The 27,005-nt window shown below is 41.3% G+C and overlaps 2 protein-coding genes across 8 annotated transcripts in view; one reads left to right on the top strand and one right to left on the bottom strand.

The window, feature by feature from the left end:
- The window catches only part of LOC117216555 (neo-calmodulin-like), an 84,195-nt gene that overhangs the window by 50,353 nt on the left and 6,837 nt on the right, over positions 1–27,005 (top strand). For 3 of the 7 annotated variants that reach the window (XM_033463328.1, XM_033463329.1, XM_033463331.1), the window contains 6 exons: positions 2,393–2,434; positions 16,924–17,169; positions 22,195–22,228; positions 25,041–25,142; positions 26,515–26,650; positions 26,729–26,877. In XM_033463328.1, coding sequence (XP_033319219.1) covers positions 2,393–2,434; positions 16,924–17,169; positions 22,195–22,228; positions 25,041–25,142; positions 26,515–26,650; positions 26,729–26,877 — 709 coding nt within the window. Of the gene's footprint in view, positions 1–2,392; positions 2,435–16,923; positions 17,170–18,475; positions 19,007–22,194; positions 22,229–25,040; positions 25,143–26,514; positions 26,651–26,728; positions 26,878–27,005 lie in introns of those variants that run through there. The other 4 variants (XM_033463332.1, XM_033463333.1, XM_033463330.1 and 1 more) reach the window with 2 other exon arrangements.
- LOC117216557 (troponin C-like) lies at positions 8,035–13,736 on the bottom strand. Its single transcript, XM_033463336.1, has 5 exons — positions 13,602–13,736; positions 13,253–13,271; positions 12,098–12,241; positions 9,426–9,674; positions 8,035–8,329 (listed from the first exon to the last, which is right to left on the bottom strand). Exons 1-5 carry the CDS (start codon positions 13,602–13,604, stop codon positions 8,301–8,303), a joined length of 444 nt encoding a protein of 147 aa, XP_033319227.1. The 5' UTR covers positions 13,605–13,736; the 3' UTR covers positions 8,035–8,300.

Genomic DNA, 27,005 nt, shown 5'->3' with positions numbered 1-27,005 from the left:
GATCTAGTCAGGTTGAATCTTAAAGCGTTCAATGTCAATCGTCTCTACTTACCAGACGAATAACCATCACGCACGACCCTTTCTATCAGAACTTTAATTGGAACAACTTTGAAAAAGATTTGAGTAATTGCTCTTTGATCGGTCACACTCGTCGAATTTAACTCGTGCTCGAGAACGAGTTCGACTTTGTGCTTTTGAAACTGGCTACATAACCCGAAATCATTAAAAATTAATCTTGTACAGACCACTCCGATAATTTTATGGATAAATGTGAAATCCTTTTATGAATATTTTAATCGTTACACAATGAACACTGGCACGATTTTTTTCGTGTAAATATTTTCGTGCAGACACGTTTATTACTTTTTAAATTACATTTGTTATTATTCTATGAAACTATATGTACGATTTCATTGTTTTACGAAACTTAGATATTACGTAGAAATAAGAAATCTTTTCAATCTACCCTTCGTCTTATCGCTGTGAAATAAAATATTCGACGTTCGTGACGATAATGATCGAACCTTCGCGAGATAAAAATTAAAACAAACGAATGGTGATGTTTGCGGAATGAGGAAACGAAGAGCGAGAAAGAAGGAAAAATGAAACTACGATTTTCACAGAGTTAATAAGCGTGTAAAGATACGAACGTTAAAATCTCATTCGTCGTTTCGTTACTAGGACAGATGGGGCAGATTAATTGCGTTTCGACGATCCAATTAACTCATTTGACAGGACACTATTTTAAAAAGGTATTCTGAAGGTTTCATATCGAGCAGAAATGCAATCGAGAGCTCTGTAAAACCAGCAAATTAAGTCTTTCACCAGTCGCGCGTACCGCCTCGTTACCTTTGACGAACGAAACCGCTGTCCAATTAAAACGACAATGCCAACTCTCGAGCAACCGAGTAAGTCGCGGCAACGAAACGTTGCCTTTCTTCTTATTTCGCTTTTTCTTTTCCGAGACGAGAGAAACTATTGCTCATAACTGTCCACGAAAAATACGTGCATACTATCTGCGATTTATATTCGCAGCGTAAGTTGCCACGAAGCAAGTACAGACAAATTCATAGAAAATTTAATCTTCTACCGTCCTTTTTTATTCGCCGTATTCTTTGATTCGATATTAATTAAAATTCTTTTAGACGCCCCTTTTGGACTATAAAGTGAAAGATCCGTCCGATCGAAAACATTTGCACGCCACTAGAGCGATATGATATACATATCGTAACGTTTTACATCGTAAAAGATATTTGGAGTTAAATTAATACTGTTGAGTTTGGTCGAGAACTTATTATCAAGGACGGTATAATTATCAGAATTGGGATCGGTCGCAAGGCACGTATTAAGCTAATTGGCCCGTAAACATCGAGGAAACTGGCAGGAAGAAACGCGTGCGACAGTTTTCACAAGTTTGAGATTCATGCGGAGAACGCGGCAGTGGTGAAAACGCTGCAAGTACGCGGCAAGTTTAATCTGCACACGTTTCACGAAACGATCGACACGAACCACTTACTTTCTATTTTTTCACGAGATACTATCTTTCTCGCTTCTCCTAAACGCTTTGATTGTACAGAAAAACGAGCTACATATGACTGTGAAAAACACGAAAACTGGCCTCGTAATTGTTCAACACTGAGAACCCACGCTATGCTATCGTATATGTTCAGTGTGCACTGCTGTTAATACGCTGTACTACCATGATACCGTGTTTGCGAATTTGACAAATGTCCACGAGCTCAGTTCACGTAATTGTACCAGCAGGGAAGATTCCATTTCGAGAAATAACTTTATACCTTTTATATGGAATGTCTTATTTCAATCTATAATCACAAATTACTCCTAAATTATTTGATGTATGGAAAAACGATCGAATGCTTTCGAGAAGACACAATCTGCTGCAATTAGTTTTAATTTTATTTATATGACTATTATATGGCTTCTACGTGACCATTTACAAAAATAACACCAGATCGTATCTTCTTCGAAACCAATTAATTTTTCTTGGGACCATTTTTTGGACGCAACAAGCAATTCACCAGTAATTTGTAATTACAGATTATTCGGTATATTACAAGAGACATCCTGAAAAGTTTAGCTCTGTCACAAAGACATCTTCCCTGCTTGCACGTCGAACCAAAGATTTTTATCGTAACAACGTTCTTTCCCCTGTCTAGGTGTAACGCAACAAACTGACCCAAAAGTATACGCGCGTACCCGTAACTCTGCAAATTGTCACAGTCATACTCTTATTCTACTCTCTATACCATTCCATGTTATATGTAACCACCTTACTATTCTATGTATCTATATTCTATAGCATATCTCTATTTGTACTTTTCCAACTGCAGTGTGTGGTGATTGGTGACCTGTACTGTACTTGTGTTTACAGGCCCGCAGCGCCAGTACAAGTAGCTTTAGAAGCCTGAGCCAGGTACATACCAAAATGACATAATCCACATATAGCTGAGAAATTAGTTAATTACTAGCTATTACTTTTAGCTGGAAATAGCTAGACACTTAGAATCTAGACACTACATGCTCGTGCGTAGATGTGTAGAGTGCGCGCGATCCTCGCGTTCCAATTTCGTGGAACACGACGATTAAACTGTCCAGTTTACATTCTATTACTACGATCATGATCATCGTCGTACCGATTAACGTTTACAGCGAGACGAATAAACGCGTGGTCGGCCCTAGTTGCGCGATTAATCGACTATAAACGAACGCTTTACTACGGGACAGTGTAAACATTAGGCTGGACTATGACATGGTTTAAAGACCCTTCTAATCACATTTTCCAGATAAATATCCAACTTTAGTACACGGTCATGTATGGTACATGCATGTTGACGGTTTGTTTTGTCTTCCTACACACAGAGCCGCAGGAATGGTGAATGAAGCTTGCCGCCCACACGCACACCCTTTCTATACTTATTACGTATATGTATATATATGATACTCCTCACCGAACACCACTCAGTAGATCATGCATGTCTAACTCGCCTGCCTTAGCGTAGGTCACTGATCTATTCGTGCATCCCCTCTCTTTCTTAATCTCTCTTTCTCTTTCACTTTCTCATTCTTTTCCTTCTTCTTCTTCTTCTTCTTCTTGACACAATTCGCCGGGAGATCTTTATAAAAGGAGTTAACGTAAGTACATAGAGGAGAAAAAAAAAGGAATAATCCGATCGGTATTGCGACATGACTGTGCAACGGCGCTCGATTTGCAAGTAGAATTGGATGTTTCTCGACGAACGCGAGTTTCAACTTCTCAGACTCTGCGTCGCCTTGCTCAATACGGACGACTCGAGTCGGCGACGCGGAGTGTGTTAGGTCGTGAACATACGGCAAGCAGTGAACGGCGAGATTGGCATTTGGAACATCGGCATTAACTGTGCCATTACTTGTTTCGTCGCTCCGTATGTTCGCGGCCTTATTCGCGACGCATCGTGATTTACACGCCGCGTTAATCCCGTAGTATGCGCTCGTTACTTCCCCGAGAGCGAAGTTTAAAACAATTGCTCTGATGGCGGAGCAATTACATAATTTTTCTCGAAAGACTCTTTCGATGTTCTCGAGTAGATTGAGAGCTCGGAGAACAAAGAAACCGGGGACGTAAGTCTTTGACTAACGCCTTTTACTCTCATTCCCAGTCGCTCTTTTGGCTCGTAATTTATTCTTGCCTCGACTTTCAGTCATGAGTCGGTCCGCCCGTAGCGTTTCTCTTCGACTTTGCATATTAATCACGCGAACCGCGCCTCTTCGAGCTATTTAAACGGGAATCGTTTTATCTCGGAAATACTGGACTGCAATGCGAGCGACGGGGCGTGGTGCCACGGCTGCGCTTTTCGACGCGAATCGAATCTTCGCGAGATACCTGGTCGCTCCATTTCGAATGGGAAACGACTCTTCACAATTTGGAATCTGAAACTCTTGCTACTGAAACTGAGAGAAGAATATCGACAAACCGCTTAAAGCGGAACAAGGGTATACCGTCGATGGTGTCATCGATATTTGTCGGTGCATTTCATGGCTCATCCACGGCTGGGCCGATCTATCGTTTCCGTGAAGCCTGAAACCGGCAGGGCAACGAATTCCTTTCGCCCGATAAAATATACGGGTGCCGGTGTCGTTCGAACAAACCCATTTTCACGAGAGAGCGGGAAGAGATCTCTTTTGGAAACAAATGGCCCGAAAAAGCCCCGGCATCGTAGATTAAGAGAAGAAAATCGGGTGAATGGCATCTTAGGTCCCTCGTTCGGAGCACCCTTCTCGACAAGTAGTCGTCTCGGATATAAAAGCAATAAGAGTTGGCGGCAAGAGTCTTTGAATGTAGCCGGGAAGGCAGTAGGTTTGGGTTGAGGATGGTTCGGGTTGAGAAGGACGATCGATAGCTTGCCTGCACCCTCGTCGTCGGTGTTGTCGTGGCCATTCCTTAATTATTAATTGCATTCACCTACTTCTAGTTGCTGTATCGTAAGTGCAGTGACACGTTCCAAGGTCACGAATCCCCATGTTTATTCACTCGATTCCCCTCCTCTCTTCGTCTGTTCGTACAAGCCTTTACACTTACCTCCGACGTTGTCGCGCGGTATTTGCGCGCTTCTTGTCGATGCTCATCGCTTCAACCTCATTGAACATTCTAACGATAGACATATATATATATATATAAGCATTTAGTGTTATATAAAGTGTTTCGAAATTTGATTGAAACAGTTACGAGACACGAGTCGTGATTATTATAGTGTTCACTTATATGAATGAAGCAACGAACAGAGTTCAAGCAGTACTCTCGTAACTTCTAGAATATGTACATTTTCAGATTGCTTTCAAACTTAATTAGTATAACCGTGATAGTCGAATCTCGTTATAGCGCTAATGAAATATCAAACTGTTTCGTATAACGCGCATAATACACACGTTCGTAAAAGATTTCTAGAACTGTTAGGATAATTTCACGAGCCACTGTAAATCCGACATACTCGACGATTACTGTAATGCTCTCGCTAAGTGTTCCAAAATATTGAAACGCGTTTCTGGAAATTCATTCTACGTTGCTCCAACGTTGCTTCCCTCTATAATTTTGATAAACCAAACGTACAGCCGTGAGTTGGCACCTGCTGTACACCGGGGCTGTTCCCTCGGGAATATGTCGAATACCCATCACTCTCGATGACACGCGTCAATCTATCGATACGATTTAATCGACTGCTACTCTTCACGCCTCGATGACTGCTCACCCGTGAACGCTGGCTACAAAAATGTTCTTTCACTTTGAAATAGTACACGTCGTTCGGCGAGCAGCGACGTGGAAAAGTCGTATAAAACACTGAAAATAGAAACGTAACGGCGTCCGAGGTATACGAACACAATCTAGGTCGCACTTATTGTAATTGCTCTTCAGGGTTACATTATATTTTTCCTTTTGTTGCCCCGTGTAACGAGACTCGGCGCTTTTTCGCAGCAAAACGCGCTGCAAACGATTTTCACGTGAACTTTAAACGTTCGCAAGCGCTTTCAACGACCGCCTTTAACTTCGGTTAACCTCGAAAAAATGTACGCAAACGTAGTACAGTCGACTTGACCAAAATTTCGCTTTAGGAGAATTGATTTAGGAGAATACATATTAAAGAAACGATCAATTAACTAGAAACTAGAAGAAATTGTAACATCTTTGTTGAAACATTTTTATTCCTGTTTCGTATCAATCCTATGTGCGCAAACTGAATTGTTTATGTCCACGTTTAAGCTTTTACCGTTTTAGGGTTTGAAAAAGTCAGAGAAAATGGGTGTACACTGATTCGATATTTTACTGAATCGTGCAACCAATTTTCAGTCAAATATTAAGAAGGTTTCTCAGAAAGAGACAAAGATTTGAGAATGAAATTTCTGTGGGTTGCCTATACGAAGGGTCCAGAATAAAAATCCGGATAACCAAACCTCCACTGTAGCTCCGCCTTGTTTGACTTGCTTTTGAACCACCTTCGATGCCCGTCGATACATCTGCATCGCTCCTTTGAATCTTCGATATATTTTTACGCGACCTACCAATCCTCCGGATCAGCTACTAGCTAGGTTATAGCTTTTCAAGGACGGTTGCAGTCGGCCCCAATTATTGATCCTTTGAAAGCGGCTTCCGGGTCTCGCTCGCAAACACTCGGACAAAACTTGAGTGGGTGAAACAGCCGGGGCCGGACCTGGAGCCGTGGTGGAGTCCTGTGTGGAGAGAGGAACGAGAGAGCCGACTAAAATGGAAGGAAGGAAGTCGAAGGGGCAAAAGCTGAAAGCGGAGCATGAGTGACGGGTGGCAATGGGTGTCTCTGAACGTTCTCAGCGGATCCTCGACTCCTCGCTCTCACGCTTTTCCCAATCTTTTGAAGACAATTCTGACTTCCAGATCTCGAGATCGATCGTTCAGAATTGCTCTGTCAAGAAACCAGATTATCTTCGTTGTTCTGACGTCTATAACCTCAGTTTCCATTGGTTTGTCTTGATGCCTATTACATTGGCTTTCTTAATGAGAAACTATCGAGGATTATGATAATACGGTGGCTCCTAATAAAAACGATCTTCGTCAATTACGTAACGCTTTCTGGTTATCAGAAATAGGACATACGGTGGGATCTATCTATATCCTGACTTATTGTCGAACGAAAATTAACTGGTTTTATACAAACAACCTTCAAAGTTGCTTCCTGTCGTAATAGCTTTTTTTCAAATGAACAGAGCTATTCCTACTGGTAAGATAGTTATTTTAAAGTATACGGAATCGATGTTTTCTTAAGCGTTCACACGTATCGACGTAATTTACTCTGATAACAGCGCTTGAAGGAAACGTAGTTCAAATGACGGTAGGTTGTTGACTTTTCAAAGTTCATAACTTCATGATTTATGAATCGATTTAATGGAAAACTGAAATTGTTGGATATTTTAATTTCAGATGGCATGCACAGCCGAAGAAAAGATCAAAGGATCGAGGCTTGTTTTTGACAATGAACTCTTCAATTTCTCTCACTGCAAATGTCATCTTTCATATATCATTCATTTGGAGTAGCCCGTAAAGGTCAGTCTACCATCACCAATTTCCAAGCTGGAAAAACCAAAGGTTCGAAATGCTAGGTAATCGTAAACACCGGTGAAATCGTATCCATTGCCTATACTGTATAACCTCGATAGTCCGGCTGATATATGCAGAACGCGAAGCTATAAAGTATAGAGACCTCGACCTTGCAGCAAGTCGATGCCCGAGTTGATCGAATAAGTGGCCTTCACGGAATTCGAACACGATCCTACTGCACGTTCAGCGATTTGCTCGCCGGAGATCCTTGATGAATATCCCATACAAGTTTGCCGCTTTTAAGGAGACAGGAAATTATTAGGCGCGTCGAGCTACGAGTATCTAACGGGTGTCGGTTAAAATTTAGAAATACGACCTGTTCGTGCCATGACACGTTATGACACGCGAATTATACTTGGAAAAGGCGCTGTCATTTCAGTGGACGTGCTTTCAAGCGAATTATTAAAGTTCAGCAGGGCCTCAGTCAGATCGGTCAAGTTAAGCGACTCGGGTCCTCTTGCACAATAATCTATCAGCTAATAACGTTAGCGAATCGATAAGCCACAGGTTAGAGGTTAGAGAATTGTTTCTTTATAATTTTACAAATTTCTATCTCACGTGGAATAACAGGATAATTTGTCACACGTGAAACTTGGTTGTAAAATTTCATACGATTTATTATAAAGCTTATTGTTGTTATATAAGAAGATCTATCGATGCTAGTGATTTATGAGTTGTAAAATCTCGCTAATAATATTAGTTCAATTGTGCAAGAGAGCCCTGAACCTTAAAAAGAATCGGTTTCACGGTTTAGCAGATGTCCATTCATCATACGAACTGAAGAATAATGGCCGTTCACCGATTCCTGTGTGCTGCTATAACTTACGTCGATCACTTGACGTTGAGTATCAAACAAACTCGAATAGCGTTTCGCCGTTTTCGATTGGAGCGGAATAAAAATGGTCTTCTCGTGAGGTCGGTAAAGGCAACGTTTAATCGGATACTTAATGATTTCGGTACACTGTGAGTGAACAAACGCGCGGGAAAAAAATGATGTTCGATGAAGTCTCGTTGATCCCTTGCTCGTTTTTGACCGAAATGAATAATGTGTACCCGACTTTCTCCCGTGGAATTTCAATTTCAAGAGAGAGAGAGCTCCTCGTCCACGATTAATGAGAGTATCGTAGGAAGAAAATGCAGGCGTTCCTTTCACGCGAGATGGTGAATTTTCTGGTGGAGCTTAATCGCCGGTCATCATCTCCATGAATTCTGCAACACAAAAATTAATAAGATTAGCTTTCGCGCTACGATGTAGTCGAACGATGCTACGTGTGTGGTGATTAAAAAATTCCATTTTGATCCACTTGCTATTAAAATTTGTTTTCCTTCGCTGTAGAGATTGACGATGATATACACTTCGGTCATAAATACTTCGATGCGATTCTACTCTTCATATTTTATAGTATGAGGGGAATGGGAATAACTAAAGGATAAAAAATATTAACTACGTTCAATTTGAATTGAACGTCGGCAGAATTGCTTTGCGGTAACATTAAAAATTAAAGAATGTTCTTTTTCTTTTAAAATTGACGGATGCCTTTCCATTACGTATTTCTTTCGGTATAATCGAAGAAATTAATTACGCAGCAGAGATAATCAAGAACGTTGGTTCGATGAAAGGGAGAGAGATCATGTTCAGCTGATACCTCTTTACAAATCTTATTTTCGGTAAGAGTTCGTATGGTCGACTGACGCGGGATAAGCCGAAATATTATTGCGAGGTAGTCCTTTTCATTTCGTCACAGCGCCAAGAAAATGCTTCTCCTGGAAAGCAAGTAGGTCGTATCCTTGATCCTTTATACGGCCTCCTCGCAGTTTTTTGAAAGAAGCTTTGGAACGTTGGTATTAAGACGTTCAAGGTTTAATCAAGCCCTCGTGCAAGCCATCGTAACGAGCTCCATAGATAGGAGAAGCTAGTCGAAAAGTTCACGTTGCCAATATCGTAACCATTTTTTCGAATCGCACTGGCAGATTTTTTTTGTAAAAAAAAAAAAGTATCACGTGTAATTAAAACATTCTATGGCTAACAATTTTACAAATTTGGTAATCACTTCCCCGTATTAAATCTCCTAATGGTGCTATTATTTTGAAATCGTTGCTGCAATAGTAATTCCCTCAACTTCGACAGAATTTTGATAGAAAAATTGTCTAAACCAACAGGATAGTTCTTATCTAACTTTTTTAAGTTGTTCGATTGTACGGAACAAGTAGCGGTAGTAAAGTTTTGACTCGCGATGTAACGTTTCTTGTGTCAAGGGGCACGCGAACGACGGAATAGGATAATTTGAGGAAACGTGATACTCACCGTCAAAGTCAACTGTGCCAGAGCCGTCGGTATCTATTTCAGCGATCATGCCGTCCATTTGATCAGGTGTTATCTGATCATCCAGAGCTGCGAGGATCTCCCTGAGAGAGCTCGTTGGAATGTAACCGTTACCCTCCTTGTCGTAAAGCCTGAAAGCCTCTTTTAACTCCTTCTGCAGGGCCTCGTCGTCCTCCTCTTGGAAGTGGCAGGCCACACGATAGAAGGAGTCGAAATCTAATTTTCCGCTGCCTGAAAGCCCAACCCAGGCCACGATTAAAAAAAAAATCCATCTCCAGATACTGTTCTCTCCTTCGAGGCAATTCATCGACAGTGTAAACAAGCTTCTCTCAGCCTCCTTTCCGATTCCGTTCCGCGGTCGCTTTTTCATCGATGGAAAAATATCCGACACGATATACTTGGTAGTCTTCCAAACGCTTGCCGGGAATAAATTTCAAATTTATATCGGTCATCGAAATATAATTCTCATCGATCGACTAAGTTTGTGGGCGTGGATTTAGAGAAAAGAGAGCGGCGGTCTCTTTTGTTATGGGGGTGGACGGGAGTTCGAGCAACTTTCATTTCATAGAACTTTCATGCAACCTTCCGCAACGTTCGAGCTGCATGTGGTGATCGTTGGTTGCCTTCTTCCGAGTTTTATGACAAAGTACCAGCTATTGAAAAAATACGTAGAAACTAGAATGAAAGTTGATATTCGATGAATCACTGCCAACAGAGAACATCGTTTAATTACGACACGCTGATTTTGATCAAATTTCGCAAATTCATAAATTCTTTTAACTTTCATCTACGAGAACTGGCTATGGGAAAGTAGCTTTCGAGACTCCAGGTTGTAAACATATCTTTTGGAATATCTGAAAACCTACCAACGAATAAAAAGTCACAACTCTCAATGGATAAAACGAACCTCTATCTAAATTTGATTCCCTTCGTCGATTTGACACTGAAATTTGTATAATTGCCAGTTTAATTATGAATAGCATCCGACATCCGAAAGCACTAAATTTCTATCTCTTAGAAACAATAATTATTCCACGTGTACCATAAATCATTCGGTCGAAGCCCTTAACATCCCTTAGCATAAACAGAGTATTTGGAGTCGACATCGACGTACAATCGTACAGAGCGAACGATATCTGCATAATAATGCGTGCTGATAAAGCTAGGATAAAGGATGCGATGTCAGCCACGAGCATTGTCTCGATTTCCGAGGCAATTCGACGAGCTTAAAGCAATTCCTTTCGGGTGACTTGGTGTCACAGATCGACGTTACGGTTGAGTATACTTCGTTCGAACGTTGTAGAGGCAAACACGGTGGCTGGAATAGTTCGATCGTGGCTTTCTTCGGCAACTTTTGCCTGTATCGTGGCGGCAACCGGGAGGGAACTGGCCAAGTTCTATTTGCACGAGATACAATTAACGTAAGTCCTCGTGCAACGATTCAATTTGCAAATATTTTTTTTTTCATTGCTTGTTGCAAGAGTTTGCTCGTTGGCAATTGAGACTGCCGATAGGCTTTTAAACAGCATATCGTGATTTTGGGTAAAAACTTACATCTGTTGATGAAAGACATGCAACTTTGCTCATTACAATTTTTGAGCAACACCTTGGACACTTTGCCACGTTAAAGACATACTTAGCGTACTAATATCACTCGGAGGTTAATTTTTATAGATACAACAAAATGAACGAGTTTTTAAATAGTTTACTCTTCTTGCAATCCAACGGTATAAATTCTTTACGATCTAATGTTCCCACCAATAATCCGTAGAGCTTTTAACAATTTCCTAACAACTTCTCAGCTCTACTTTGTTGTTCTATAAGCGTCTTACTACTTTCCAGCGAGAGTGTAATTCGTTTCCATAATGCCAGACCAAAAGGCCGGCCACTACTTTTAAGTTAGTCGGCTCTTTGAATCTTCTCTCGGATATGCACGCGTGGATAAGAATTCTTTGAGGGACGCACTGTCTGATTTGTTCCGGCGGTGACTCGATATATACGCGAATAGCGAAATACGAAAAAGTAGGCTGTAGGAGGAAGCTCCGCCTCGACCCAATTCTTTTTTGCTGTAAAAAGGAGCCTACGACGAGACTTGGTGGAAGATATCTCCGTAGAAATCCTGAAAGGGACCATTCTTCCTTTTGAAAAACTAGTCAAAAGAAATCTTAACGTAGATATCAACGTATGATATCCGCCGTTTGAATAAGCCTGCTGATAAAAGAGGAAATTATCGCCAGGTAGTCTCTTTCGATTATTTCGCTCTAGTACGAGTCCATAACGTCAAGCAATCGCCCAGAAACGACGGCACAGAAATAGGGGCTAGGGTATAGGCAGTGCCATTAAAATGGATTAGGAAAACTTAAACGCTGCGTGAAACAAATACCGAAACCGCCGAGCCCTGGGAAAAGTTTCCACGCGTTCGCGTCACTTAGCTTTCGTTACCTACACACGTGTTTCGCCGTTTTCTCAGCCATTATATCATGAATTATTTGGCCCCGTTCGGTCGAACGAAGGCATCGATCCGCGGAGTACCAATGTCGTTCCAAAAATTGCTATGAAGCTCGCGAAAAATGCAATAGAATCGGAACTTCTGCTGCGTCCCAAATGCCCGTTACGTAAAAATTCGTAAAATCGCGATATATATATATAAGTACCTTCTTCATCTTCTTGTTTGAGTAGCACCTCGAGCTCGTGATCGTCGAAAGTGTGCCCTAGGGTGTTGAGGATTGTTCTTACTTTTTCCTTCTCGATCCGACCAGACTTCGTTGAATCGAACATGGAGAAGGCTCTCCTGAGCACTGTAAAATATAACGAATCACTGCTTCTGTATCGCTTATCGTTTACTTCGCCGTTATTTTGTTGGCGTACAGTAGCTGAAAGTATTCATACGATTACCGTAGGAAATTAAGTGTACAAATTAATTTCGTTGAATATTTTCCCTTGTCGATATAATGGTAATTTATATACTTGTGTAATTTTAAATATATTTGTAGCAAATATCTTCTAGCTTTCAAACTCTGTTTGATCTGTAATCAGATCTTATTGCAGTGCTAATGAAATTTCACACGTAATATAATTCATCAGAGGTTTCTACGAATGTTCGTACCGTACGAACGTTACATCCGTGAGCTACTGTATGTTGAATGCAGGAGTGGAGAACAAAATTTCAGGCATCTTTCACATCTCCTGAAAGATTCTGGACGCGTAATCGAAAGGCATCGATGCTTCTATTTACTTAGCTGTATTTATTTACACGGTATGCCAACGGCGTATATTAAAATAACGAGGCCAAGTAAATCGGCGGTTTATTTCGCGATACAGAGTTGGATTGCGCAATCGGAGCGCCACGTAGTACCGTGACGCGTTCCGAAACTCTGTGGATAGAACGAGGGAAAAAGCGTGGGCGGAAACGAGAAGACAGGAGGTGTAACATTTTTAAGAAATTCTCGCGTATGGACTACGGTGTTGTTCGGTCGTCGCCGCGATAAATCGATTCGATTTGGCAGAGGTTCGTAATCCGGTCTGGCCACGTTGAAGCGACAAATCTTAATGAACAACCGTACACTGGAAGGGGAAATGGTCCTTTGAAGTTCCGATGCCTCGCCAATGTAAAATACAGACCAGCTGCGACCTAAATCTTAAACATTCTCGACCTTCTTTCGACGAATAAACCATACTTGTTGACGCGTCTGGGATTTAACGAAATGCCGGCGCTGTATGCGCAGTGTCTATTTGTGCGAGCGGAATTCCGTTCCGCTTCATTTTCGCCAGTTACGGCCGAGAAGTTTCGCCTGCTCGGTTTTACTTACTTTTCAGCTGTTCGTCATCCTGAAACAAAGAAGAAATAACGTTTCGATACAGTTTCACTGTTGATGATACACGAGAGAAGCACTTTTCGCTAACTGGATCCTATTCACTTCAGAAACGGCAGGCCGATCGAACGAATTTTGATAGAGTTTCTCGTTGGAGATTTAATTCTCTGTCTGTCAATTACTTCCGATATGGAAAATCGATCATAGAATCGCTGGCGTTGCGCCAAACTGCTCGATTTTCTGCCGTTTCGATACAGAATCCTCCAATCAATGCGTGCCCATGCAACAAACGTCACTAAGTTCCGCGATTTCGTTTCTCCCCCACTAAATTAACAAATTGACTAACCATCTTCGACGGTTTCAAGCAAACTGAACACGATGCGTGTGTCCCTTCGTTCTTCCACACTAATGGTTTATCCGCACTGGATATCTTTTATAAGCTCAGCTAGAACGCATGGTAGGGGAGGTGAAGAATTTCTCTCATCCCTTCCTGCGAACTATCGAAATTCACAGCTTCTCACAGCGCAGACAGACGACGCCAATTCTCACTGCTATAATGCTACCTACGATTCGCCGTGTAAACGGTTAAGTAACATGATTGAAATCACCGCTAATTTCAAGGCCGTCTATCATTCACCCTAAAGTGTTCGATCGTATGTCCATCATCTGCGCGTTCCTCTACGTCAAAATTTCTACGCGCGTCTACGAGGAAAAATATTTCATTCGTTCTGATCAAATGGAACTACTCGAGACTGCCTGAAATCAAAAACAGGGTTATCCGTGTTATTTGCGTTAAAGCGTTCCCTGTAAAAAATTTACTACGTGCGATAGAATGTAGGATACGCGATATATAACGCAAGGAATATTATTTAAATCACAGTTATACGATTGTTTTCTATATGGTTGTGAAGGCCTGCCAAAAAGTTTGAGGGAAAAAGCAATAAAATTTTCGTAGACCGCGAACGTGTTGCGAGGAGGCGGCCGAGAACACAGCGGCAGCCAGTGCAAAGAAGTGGGGGTGCTGCTATTTCAAAACATTCCAGACTATGATACTACTGCTTTCCATTCAACCACCACATCGTCCGACGCAATATATCGCCGATTCTTTTTACTGGTTACTAAGAAATTTAATATCCTCGAGACCTCGTGAATTCATGGAATTATTCTTCGAAAGAATTATCCGATACTGGCGCCTTATGCGATCGAACGAAATTGGGCAGTAAACGAAATTGTATCCGACCTACGTTGTGCTATCGACCGGAAGATGATTAAAATTCCTCTCGTTAAAATTCATGGTACAATTCATTCAGCGGCCAATGATATTTATTATCGTTCTTCGTCGACGTATAACAGCCTGTAGTAAAGATTGCGTAACAGTGTAACCTGACGCATCGTATCGTAGAGAAGAACTTTATTATTTCACGTCGAGTATGGTAAACGGTAGCAAAGTGCAGTTCTTACTGCGTTTTTTCGGTCTGCCCTCGCCAGTGATATAGTGCTTTTCGTAAGAACGCGGTAGACGGCAAACGCTATAATTATCTTGTCAGTCCCACCCACGCAGGGCATGCCATCTCTCCACTGAATTATTATTTGAATAAACTGGCGATATTTTTAGAATGTCCAATACCAATTGAGAGTCGCTCTATATTTATACCTGAGCCTACCTTACCGAGTAATTGGGCGAACGGTCGACGAACTTGCGTTAAGCCTTTCATTTCGTTAAGTGGTCCCTATGGATCGTTCACATTCTTCGATCTATTAAAAAATATCTGAATTCTTCGGCGAATCTTCTACATTTATTTTTATTTCAGCTTTGGTTTTTCAACCTTTCGTTCTGAATGATCGTGTAGCCCAGATTTTTTTCGGCTTCCTTTTAACGTGACCAAGGTTCTTCCTCTTGGCCTCGATGGGGCATTACGCGTAGCTCGATCGGCAGTTTGTATCAACTAACTCGATTTATTTTCTGCTGGCGGACATCCGCGCCATCGGAATCCGACTTGGTTCCAGAGATTCGAATCTGCTCGATTGTTCGTCACAGGAACGAAGGGGCAGTTTGCAGGCTCCTATCGTCCGTTTATTCCGCGATAACGACGATATTCGATTTACAGATTCGATCCGTTTTCGATCTATCGCTCTTGCAATGTCTCCCCGAAGGTTTTTCGAACGAGATTGTACCATCGGCGATCATTTCTGTCTGTGTACGTATTTATCAATCGTTGCTGGCTCGATTGTTACGCCGGCGATCTTTATTAGAGGGCGTAAAACGGGAACAAAGGGAATGAATTCCTATCGAGATGTTGCGATCAAACGGATAAACGGAAACGCGTCAGCTAATTAATTCCCAGTGGAAAAGCGGGCAAGAAACTAAAGGCAAGACTCGTTGGCGCCGATGATCGAAATCTCGGAGAGTACCATGGATCGTTCTATTGCGTGTCATTAGCAGAAATCCGAGAACAATGGCATGGGATGTACCTCGACCTCGAAACGTTGACTCGACGCTTAGTCGAATTCTTTGCCGGTAATTAAGGATATTGTTCATCCTGAGACTTTAGATTTTTATCTCGGCGGGAAAAAACGAATTTTTATTCGGATCAGAGAGAATTGCAGACTCCTCGATTATTCCAGAGCTCGTTTCTCGTTAGCCGTCGCCCGTATTTTCCACCTCTGTGCCACAACTATCCGAACGTCCGAACGTATTGGAAAACCTTTTTTCGATTAAATCATTTCACCGAAAGACTGAGAGACAGATTTGTTCGCAGATTAAACGACTAATTGTAAAATGTGGACAAAAGGTTGCAATAATTACGAATCACGGTTTGCTCGATCTGTGATACGAAAGACGCTCCATATAGTTCGACTTTGATGTATATGCAAGTTGCATCGATTGCATCTCGCGAGAAGTTCTGTCTCGAAAAGAGATTTTTCAGTGAACGCATAAAAATTCAGACTGATCGGGCAGTCCGCATATTTTTGTATAAACAGATCGGAAAGGTAGATAGAGAGGTGAAGGGCATCAGAGATAACTTTGTGAACGGGACAAAAGAGATTCGTGAACAGCGATGGCCCAGTTTCGCTTTTGGCTATAACAGCGAACTGTGTGCTCGATAAACAACCGTTATTTTGCAATTCCTAATGTTCATCTTGTCCGCGTCCTGGCGGAGCTCGTAAATTCACGAAGTGTTTCCCCGCGAGTAAACGCAATTGCCAACGACCGTCTTCGAGACTGTCCCTCGAGCCGATGCTCTACAGAATTTTGATCCTTCTAATTATATCGCCTGTTTCAGCAAGAGAATATTCACCACAGAATATTCTCGCGATTGCTCTCGTTGCAGTCCAGTTGAAGGTCGATGCGGGAGTTGTTCACACGTCCGAGTAATTAAACCCGGAGGAGGAATTATATAAGCACGTAATAACATTCGTTTAAAAGTCGCGGAGCAAAGCGAGAAAAAAAGAAGAAGATGAATTTCAGCGTGACCTCGCTTCCCGATAATTTAATTCCCGTTCGGTACGACTGAGCGGAACAATTCGAACGATGCTGCGCTTTGATTACCCTCGAAATTCCAGCGATTCGTTTAAGTGGGAAGAAAAGCGCGGTACACGTCCAATAGAAGTATCTTTGTTATCGATAGTCAAGATATCTAACAGTGGTGTTTTATTTCCGATAATAGGCTCGCAACAAACCAGCAGATGGAGTAGGCCATGTGAATCAAAAGGGCTCGACAGGTCAAAAAGCGCCATTGACAGCCGGGCAGAAGGTGGCGCCTGGTGCGAAAGTTGCAGCGAAACCAGCTCAGAAACCCTCTGCTCAAAAGGGACAGGTTAAGGTTACGCCGAAAGCAGCTTCCGTGAAGACTGGCAAGAATAAAAAGAAGGGCCAGAGGCAGCAGTACGACCTTATCGTCACCATAAATCTGGTGAGTAAGAATAATTTCTCTCCGGAGCGTTTAGTTGCAAGCGTCAGCTGCAGTAGAAACGGGTAGTCGTAGTCGGACGCGCCTCGTTTTACTCTAATACCGACTAGACAGCGTGCAGTAGAAACGGACTGTCGTCTACTAGACGCGTCTGATCTAGACCTTCCTCCTCCATTAGATGGTAGCACAGGTCGTAGAAGAAAAACGTGTCGAAAAAGCTGTATTTCTATCACGCTATCGTATCTTGTATGTGGATCTTCTTTTATTTATAAGCAGATAGAATTGAGAAATAGGTGGTCATTTAACATCCGCGCGTGTCGCAAGCAAAGGTTAATTCATTGACGCAAGAGATACGATCGAATAGAACGCGGAACGAGTTTTCCATTATCTAAATTGCCTTCGTGTATCGTTATTTTCAAACGCGGGGCGCCAGTGTTTGTATCAATACGGAACGTCCGTAAAAATAACCATTGCGGCTGCATTTTAAGAGATTCACACGTGCGACAAAGCAGGTCAGGGTGTCCGTGATTTTTCGTCGCGACGCCCCAGAAATAGTATCAGACACTTTCACCTTCTTCCTCGAGAAACTATACTTTCGTGGAAAAAGACAAATGCCATATTAACGAAATATCGATTACGTTTGTGGATAATAGGCAGGCATTATTTTGAGTTCAAGAAACTTGATTCTCATTGGCAAACGGAACACTGTAACAGTCCGATTATGCAAGACCAACATCGTCCAAAGTTAGATCCTGCAAAATATTTGCCGCCATCTCTGTAATTGCAGTCGATGTCCGTTTAAATCATTGTTGATTCAGTAGACTAGGCGTGCCTTACTATTGGCAACCAGCGTTACTAGAGTCCTTTTAGTCGAGCAATCGCGAACAGGTGTAAAGCGAGTCGCGCGTAAAGGTACTCGCCTTCGCGACTACGAACGAGCATACATCCTTCCCCATTTTCGACAATCGTGTTTTCGGGAACGCGCATCGTTTGGCAGACTGTGCCACCAACGCGAGCAACTTGCCATTAACGAAACAGGACGAAGGAGAAAAAAGGATGGACTGCGAAGTAAACAAGGAAAGAACTGCCAACCAATGGTCGGAGTCCACTGACAAGTTAAAAACAGCCGAAGGTTGTCGAAAAGCTCGCACTCTGCCCTAACTCGAATAATACGACCGTAGATAATTACGAGTATCAGTTTTGTGGTTCGTTCGAGCTGACACGAATGGCCAGCTTGAGGTCTTTGACTCTACTCCACTCGTTTGTCATTCGGAATATGATTTATCACGGATGCGTATTGAAAAGTTGACTGCGGAGAGAATTAAGTTCGCGTAGGACTGCACGTGACATGTCGTTCGGGAGGGGAGAATCAGAATGAATTCGAGACGAGACGAAGGACCCGGCAGCACCAACAAGCGGTGACGTTACCGCTCGCTAGTCCATAAATATTATTTGTGTTCGGTCCTGTAGTCGCGCTAGTTCGATTGACGCGTGGCAGCCTCTTCGCAGCGAGAGACGGAAATTTATTCGTGCGACGAGAAAAAGCTTGGGCGAGGCTTTGTTTCTGCGCTTCTTATTTTAAAAGGCACCAGTGAAATTAAAGAGTTTCTTTAGAGAATCTGAAAAAACGAAACATCGTTCACGGAACACGTCCATTGTCGGGGACAAATGTAAATTTAAAAAGTGCCTTGTACAGAGCCAGGTGTAATCGTGTTAATCGGTAAAATTAGTGCACGTGATCGTCCTCGATATGGCAGACGCGGAAGAAAAGTACACAACCGCCTATGGAAAACTGCGAAGATTGACGAGTACTATAGATGGTCAGATTCGACAAATAAGCGTGAGTAACGATTGCATTCGAACTACGCTTTGAACCTTGCGATCCTGTAATTTATTACGCTTCGATCTTGCTTTCATTTTAATGAGAGGAAAGAACTATTAGTATTCTAAGAAAATCTTTAACACGGAATTGGAACGGGTAGTAATACATATTAATAACGAAGCTCTCAGAAATCAAAGATCCGCTCCACTTCTTGCAAATTTCTCAACTTCATCGCTCAAGTACGCAATTAATGTTCAGTTTTCAGGAAAGGAATAACTTATTATCTTAATATCGCATTTTCTTCGAGCTTGTTCGACATTGTAAATGTTGAAAAGAATGAAACAGAGTTAAAAAATTATTCTGATCGATCGTATACTTGAATTTACTTTTGATACGTTCAATGTACTTTTGATACGTCGCAACTATAGCATTCGACACGCATTATCTTTGCATTAAATCGCATCTGTCGAACTGTTATCTATTAGCCGCGTGTTAGAGTCGGCGGCGCAGAATTCAAAGGAGTCGGGTAAATATATAAATGCAGGCACGTTCACTCGTAAAATCCAGCTGACTTTTCACGAGTTTATGCGAACCGCTCTCGGAACTGTTGAAAAAGGACGTGACCCAGTTGAATACCGACTCTATTTGCTTCGAAAGAGCTTCGAAGCATCGAAGCAAGAGCTTTCGGCTAAGACGGGTCCATTCGACAGATTCTCCTGTCCCACAGTGCTTACGATTACCGAGGATATCCACGAACGTAATCCGTGAAAGTCATTTCGAAGTGACATCGCTGAACGTTTCCAGAATATCGAATAGACAACCTGTTCGTCCTGGAATTCTCAATTAATGCGAAACCATATGTCGCGAAACAGAACGAGCAGCTGATCTTACTTTGTCTGGCAAAACTGTATGGGATATTTCGAATATAACGGTTTATTTCGGTGAAAATTGCAACATCGTCGATTCGACTGTAGTTGTAAATCACTCGGTAGCTAACTTACAACCGAGCTTAACTGACCCATACTGCTTATAGCGTGCTTCATTAGCGTTCGGTTCGTGGAAACCATTTCTAAGACGACCGTAGCAACCGCAAGCGTCGGGGGATTTCTGCTTCGAGCGCATCGTAAAGCGATTATATTCAGCACGTAGCAATCGCGTCGAACATTTTCATCTGCTTAAGTACTCGCGTTATTTCTCAAATGAGACTGCGGTCGATCTTTCTTGTTGAGATACACAGTCCAGATGCAATCCCTTAGGGATGGGGTTAAGGAGAAACAAACGAAGCATGCACAGATTCGAGAAATTGTTATAAAAGTCAAAGTGGCACGGAAGACGATCATCTAATTGTTTTCAACAATGTATACTCGTTTTACATTTTGTTTTTTGCAATTGCTCTCTTTTTAATTTGTAATCGTTTATAATCGTAAACGTGAATCAATAGAATAATTCATTCTTATATATTTAATATATTTTGATAAATGTAATTCTAATTGTAAGTCGTTTAGAATCGAGTAAAGTACGATGCGAAGGAAACGATTCAAAGGATACACGCAGACAAAGAAATATTTCTCTCGACTATTCTGTTCAGCGAACCCGTTAGTCTCTGTCAAGTTGTATTTGGGGCATAAACGGCCTTACATTGGCAAAGTCACTTATACTAGAATGAACGTGCGGATGCTGATAGCGGTTCGCAGAATTGCTGCTAAGTCAATGTCCCTCTAATCGAGTTAACGGCATATGTTCCTTAATCTGCTGTCTATTAATGCTGATTTAACAATGTCGGAGCACAGTCGTCTGTAGAAGGCGGATAAGCCAGCAGCATGGTATTACTGCAGATCAGGCCATTAGTTAGGACAGGATTGTTAATTGTGCGAATTATACCTACCCCTATCAATGTTTACTTGATCGAACATACGCTTAAAAGCAACGTAACCACTTGAACTATAGTCGCTGTATAAGAACCGAAAATTGTTGGCTGGCTTTATAGCTATGAGATACTTTCATTAGAGGAAAGCGACTAAATGTGGGGTAATCTTTCTAATATGGAATAGTGCACTTAACATGGAATGGGGCTATCTTTTTAAATCTGACAGATGAATATCTTTCAAGCGGCTATAAGCGACTATGTCACTCATTCGTTTTAGTACGGCACACGTTGTGTTTCATAAGTCGATCTTACGTTGATGTGGTAGGATCGTTTTATCTTGTTTCTGTTCGAAATCTTTCAACGGTATACGCGTTGTGTAAATTTGACGTGTTTTTTCGCATTTGTTACTATTTTATCATACTTATTTGTGTCTTTTGTTGTTGCTGATATATTTACTTGCGAGTGATAATTGACGAGTGAAATATTTATGAGCCGAACATCGTGTTTGTAAGATTCCAAATATATTATAGATACCCAGTAGTAATCTAATTATGAAATATTTCATATTTAGATCACTTCTTTCTTATAGGTTATTTTATTTATAAGATACTAGGACACATAAGATAGTCCTTCTAGAATAAGGAGAAGTCAGCAAGAAAGGAGACTATGGACGAAAAAAATAGCCATGAAAGTGGTTTGAGACAAGAAAAACAGCAAACCACTTTCAAGTCACGAGAACCACCTTATTTCGACTTTGTGAGAAAAGACAGCCATTTTTTAACGTAATTCCTTCAAAATGTGATTTTATCACCAAAAAAAAAACAAGATAAAAAGGATAGAACTACTTTTTGATGACATTCGAAATATAAAATTTCTAATATTATATTTGACGCGGCCTATTGATAATTGCGTTACGTACGATGATTCTTAGAATGTGAAATTTCCTGTATTCTATTCGACAGTTCTCGATTGATACTTTTAAACAGTTGATTGACATTTTGACGAATCAAATGGCATTCTATAATCCGATCTCATTACGCACTACGATTCGAGAAAAAATTAATAAGCCAATACGGCAATTACCGCGGAGGAAGCTATGCCGCCGTTAATTTGATTAAATTAATGATACTTCGACTGAAATTGGTATGATTCTGCAAACAGGAGTACAACATGCGATGGCGGCTGCCACCAGTACATATTAAGTTTTGATGGGACATTACGCTGAAGTTTAAACCGTGTTAATCATTCAATTAACATCAAACATAAACGCCACCGGATCGTAAACTACTTTGACGATCCTCTAATTTAACTTACCCCGTGTCTTTTTTTTCCTTTTCAGTCTGAATATGGACTCACGGAGGATCAAGTGGCCGGTAAGTGGATCTTCGATATCAACTTTACCATTCACGCTTTCCTTATCGCGTAGTAAAATGATTTTAACGCTTCGTACCTCTGAATACCAAAAGTGAAAGCGAGAGATATTCTCGTTCGTTTAATATCGTGCTTCGAAAACTTTCCAACCGAGAATTCAAGTGTCTGTGAACGTACCGTACGTTAACGAGTAGAACGGAGTTTTTCACACGCATAATGCGTTTCCCCGGCACTCGACGTTTCACAAATTAGAGAAGCTGTTGATGATTTCCGTTCCAGGGAACGTGAAAAATTACTCGCTTGTATACAAAAGCGTGGTTTAATCTTGCCTCGGAGTGACACGGCTATTAAATTAATCTGTACCGAAGTATTTTACGTCTATGCTGTCGTTCGTAATTCTCGAAAATGCCCACATTTTCCTCATTTTCGCAAATTAATAACTGGAAGCACTGCTACCTTCTTGTAGAATCAGAATGTAGTTTAGTTTATCTGTATATAGTAGGAGTGCGTACATTCGCGTGTCACGACTGAATTAAATCTGCTCTTGTTCGTTTCGTATGTTCCAATTACTATTGACGATATGTTTCCGCACCTCCAATATTTCAAGGGGTTCAAATTTCGTCCCCGGGCCTAATTTAGTCCTTTCATCAATCTTATTTTTTACTATTATTTGTATTAGCTTTTATAAACGAATTATTACGGATCCTAGTTATTAATTAGGATCGACGTAATTATACAAATTCCCTCGGATTAAGAAATCGACTTGCTTTTGGATAAATGTCAAGGAAGGTTTTAGCGGAACGAAATTTGTATCTAATCCTAGTGTCATATACACGTGTACGGAGTCTTTTAAAGCGATTTTGAAATCGCGTTAAACGAAGACGATGTAGCAATTTCTTTAATCGCGTATTCACAGTAATTCGAAAGTGTGCAAATAGTTATGAGCGGTAGACTGTATAAAGCCACGGGTCTAATTTGTGAAAGTAGCCTTACGTAAGTACATATCCTGTCACTCGAGCTGGTACGTGTTGCATAAAAGATCGTATTTTGGTCTCACGTGACTGCGATCATTGGCCTTGTGGTTGATTCCTCGGCGACGAGGAGCTTTTAGAATTTTTTGCGATGGCACGCGAGCGAGATATCGTTGATTGCGGCGCCTGGGAAACGACTGAAAGAGAAATTGCCCACTCGTTTATGCACATTAATGTATCGTCTGGTGTTTACGTGGTGATAAACGCAAGGTGAATGCAGACCGATCTATGCGGCAAACGATAAGATCAAACGGCGACGTCTAGAAACTCTTATTTGCCGGCTGCATACACGTTCTCGCCTACTTCAGCTATAATCTGCCGGACTTTTATGAATCGTGATACGTATTTGTTTCCTCGCGTGATTTATCGTGCAGCTAACGGAGCAATCGCTCGCTCTATAATTAAACGGCGAACCCGACGTTTACCAACTCCATTTTCCCAAACTGGATTCCATCGGTATGTCAGACGACGATCGTGGTTTTTCTCGTGGTCCATTTTTATATCGGGTGTCTCGCTAGTCACGATACAACCGACAAGAAGACGATTTTACCCGAACAGATAGATTCGGAGACGTGGAATAAAATTTGTTCGTGGAAAGTTTGGTCCTCGAAGAAATCTAACTAATTAATTTCGACGTAAAGAAATAAAAAGAGCACGAGCTAAAGAGAACCACAGAGCTGTTTTTTGATCGGTGACGAGGATGTGCATTAACATCCACGAGATTCGAGGACACTCTTTTAAATCCGCTTGTTGTTTGACAAACATTCAGCGAAAAAAGAAGAAATAACACGAGGAACACGGTCGCTCGTGTTTAGCTTCGCGATACGCTTGCTTTCATTTCGACGTCCTTCGAGTTTCCTGATTTTCCAACTTCCGCTAGAAAAATGTGGAAGTTCGATATGCCGTTGTCATCTGCAGATAGAAAGGCTGTGTATCGAGCCAGAGGCAAACACTCTCTTGATGAATGAATGCGAGAAAGGAAAGGGACAGTAAATAGACGAAATGGGTCGGATAAAAGGTAAACGCGCAACAATGGCGATGGAAGCATTGTCTCGCGTAGATGCGCTGATGAATCAAACAAGACTACTTTAACGAACGCATAGACTCGTAAACTATTCACGACCCTCTTGTCGCGCGTACATTTTTACCACACGGTGCCCGGTCCGGACGTTGTGAAAATTTATAACATCTCCGACGAGTCCGCCGTGGCTGGCCACTTGCCCGAAGCTCGCGCGATCTCAGCTAGCTTTGCACGACTTGTAACGCGTGACCGAACATACACACGTACATACACATACAGACCGCTGTTGATTAATAGACATCTAAATCCACGATTTCTCAACAATACGACGACAGGGAAAAGCATTTGTTGTATATCGTTTTATTGCCAAATTTCCGCCAAAGTTTTTCGTCCGTCGTTATTTACGGCTCGGTTGGACGACCCCTGGAATTTCTACAGAAATCGTCGCATCGAAAACGCAGGAAAAGAGAGAGAGAGGCAGGGAGAGAGAAATTATTTTCGTGCTTGAAAACTGAATTCCAGATGCATTCCAATCTCGAAAGTGCCGTAGGAAAACGAGACTAAAAGCATGTATAACGTTCGATTCAATCAAACTGAATCTGTTAAAGAGAAATGCAACGCGTCGAAGATGACACTTGATCTCTCGGTTGCGCTGACAGTTTTAATATTAAGAAGGGAAAACGATCGAGATCAGATCGTTTGATAAACGATGATCGATCAATTTTCATCAACGACGAATTAACGCGCGATTTATTACTTCAGAATTCAAGGAAGCGTTCATGCTCTTTGACAAGGACGAAGATGGCACTATCACTATGGCGGAACTTGGCGTGGTTATGCGATCTTTGGGACAGAGGCCGTCTGGTAAGTGAATCGTTACGTTATTTGAAGAATGGAAATATTCGGTACAATATCAACCACGTGCCATCCACGTGTATCAAGGTAGACACGATCTGGCTAGAAGCCACGAACTGACGAAAAGCTATCCACTCGCGGCCGAAATATATAACGGTAATCTAAACCGCCAACCCAACCGCTGTATTGTCTATTAGCTAGTAACGCAAAAAGATGCTTCATGAAATTCTATACAGTCAATTCAATGACTGTTTTGTTTTGACATTATGAGCAGCGAAATACAAAGTGTGAGCAACATGTGTCGCTTCACAGTTTCTTTCATTTGTATCGTTTCAAGTTTTCTATCACAGTGGGGTACAGCACGTGTATTACAACCTCTAGTTTTATATAAAACATAACATAAAATATGGTATGCAATTTTCTAGTTAAAATATATCTTGTCAATGATAAAATATTTTTTCGTGATGGTACATGTTTCGATATATGTTAAAAAGAACAAAACTCTAGGGACAATTAATTCTAATATATCCCGCTATCATCGCAATATATCTTATAAAATAGCACTTAGCTCTTGATGAACGTTTAATATTAGGAATAGTAACGTGGTTTTTAAACGCTTGTCAATTGTACGAGTGCGAAGCTGGCACGAAGAGTTTGAAGCGTAACGCAAACTTCTCGAAAGCGGTTCTTGCTAAATTAATATCCCGGGCGACAGTTTGAAGGTTTTCTAAAGACGACGAGAGTTAAATGGTAGAATTCCCGAAAACTAGGCTGTGACAAGAGCTTAGGGAAAATTACCTTTCGGCCGATCCTAAGTCAGAAACTGTAACGATTAGGCGCACGTGCAGACGCGAGTAATTAACTACACGTCGAGTTCTTCTGTCTCCGCTCCTCGCCGGATCTACAAGGGAAATTAAATGTCTTCCACGAGACGACGATGAATGCATTACACGCAGGAATTAGAAAGAGGACATGGAGAAAATCGCATGTCGCGTTTAAGCGACAATTAAAGAGCTTAGAACACGAATGATCTATGTCTATGTTTGTCTCTTTTTAAGAAAACAAAAGGCTACTCTGGAATTGCTCAACTTTTCTAACAAACCGTTCTTCGTCATATTGCGTAACTGCTATAAGTTATAATTATATTACAGAAGAATTGTATATAAATCGTGAAATGCTGAAACCTTAATAAAACTAGTTCTCGTAGAATCACTTGATTTTTATTCGATGATAAGCTTGGACATAGATTATTTTTCATAATATGCTTATTCCATCATGCTGAGAATATCAGCAATTATTTTAAATTTTTCAACGAGATAACTTCTTGGTATCAAAAGAACGTTCACGAAACTTTATATTTGACCGATTTCTGATTTTATAGAAACAGAATTACGAGATATGGTGAACGAAGTGGATCAAGATGGCAATGGTACCATCGAGTTCAACGAGTTCCTGCAGATGATGTCAAAAAAGATGAAGGGTGCCGATGGAGAAGACGAATTACGCGAGGCATTCAGGTATTTCAAAGTTCTAGAAGGTTGAAAATACTCTTGTAGGCCTATGTGAATATTAAGAGTGAAACTTGTGTGTCTCAGAGTATTCGACAAAAACAACGACGGCCTGATCTCATCGAAGGAGTTGCGACACGTAATGACGAATCTTGGAGAAAAATTATCGGAGGAAGAAGTGGATGATATGATCAAAGAAGCGGATTTGGATGGCGACGGAATGGTGAACTATGAAGGTAATTTATTCTCCTTCGATATTAACAAGCTATTCATACTCGTTTTCTACCGTATCTAGCTAAATCTACTTAGCAAATATTTAATCAAATACAGTCTGCCATTTATCTAACGTAGTACGTGTATGCAT

Source organism: Bombus bifarius, unplaced genomic scaffold (genome assembly GCF_011952205.1).
Source record: "Bombus bifarius isolate JDL3187 unplaced genomic scaffold, Bbif_JDL3187 scf7180000010271, whole genome shotgun sequence".
In the NCBI taxonomy this organism is placed as follows: Eukaryota; Metazoa; Arthropoda; class Insecta; order Hymenoptera; family Apidae; genus Bombus; species Bombus bifarius.
The sequence above is the reverse complement of the archived record's forward strand: the minus strand, read 5'-3'. Positions and strand labels throughout refer to the sequence as shown.

Bases quoted from the DNA above. Each gene is read 5' to 3' on its own strand.
- LOC117216557 (XM_033463336.1), bottom strand. The intron at 9,675-12,097 runs GTACTTATATAT...TTGGGCTTTCAG, and splicing joins CAAACAAGAAGATGAAGAAG to GCAGCGGAAAATTAGATTTC. The intron at 8,330-9,425 runs GTGAGTATCACG...TTTGTGTTGCAG, and splicing joins TGGCACAGTTGACTTTGACG to AATTCATGGAGATGATGACC.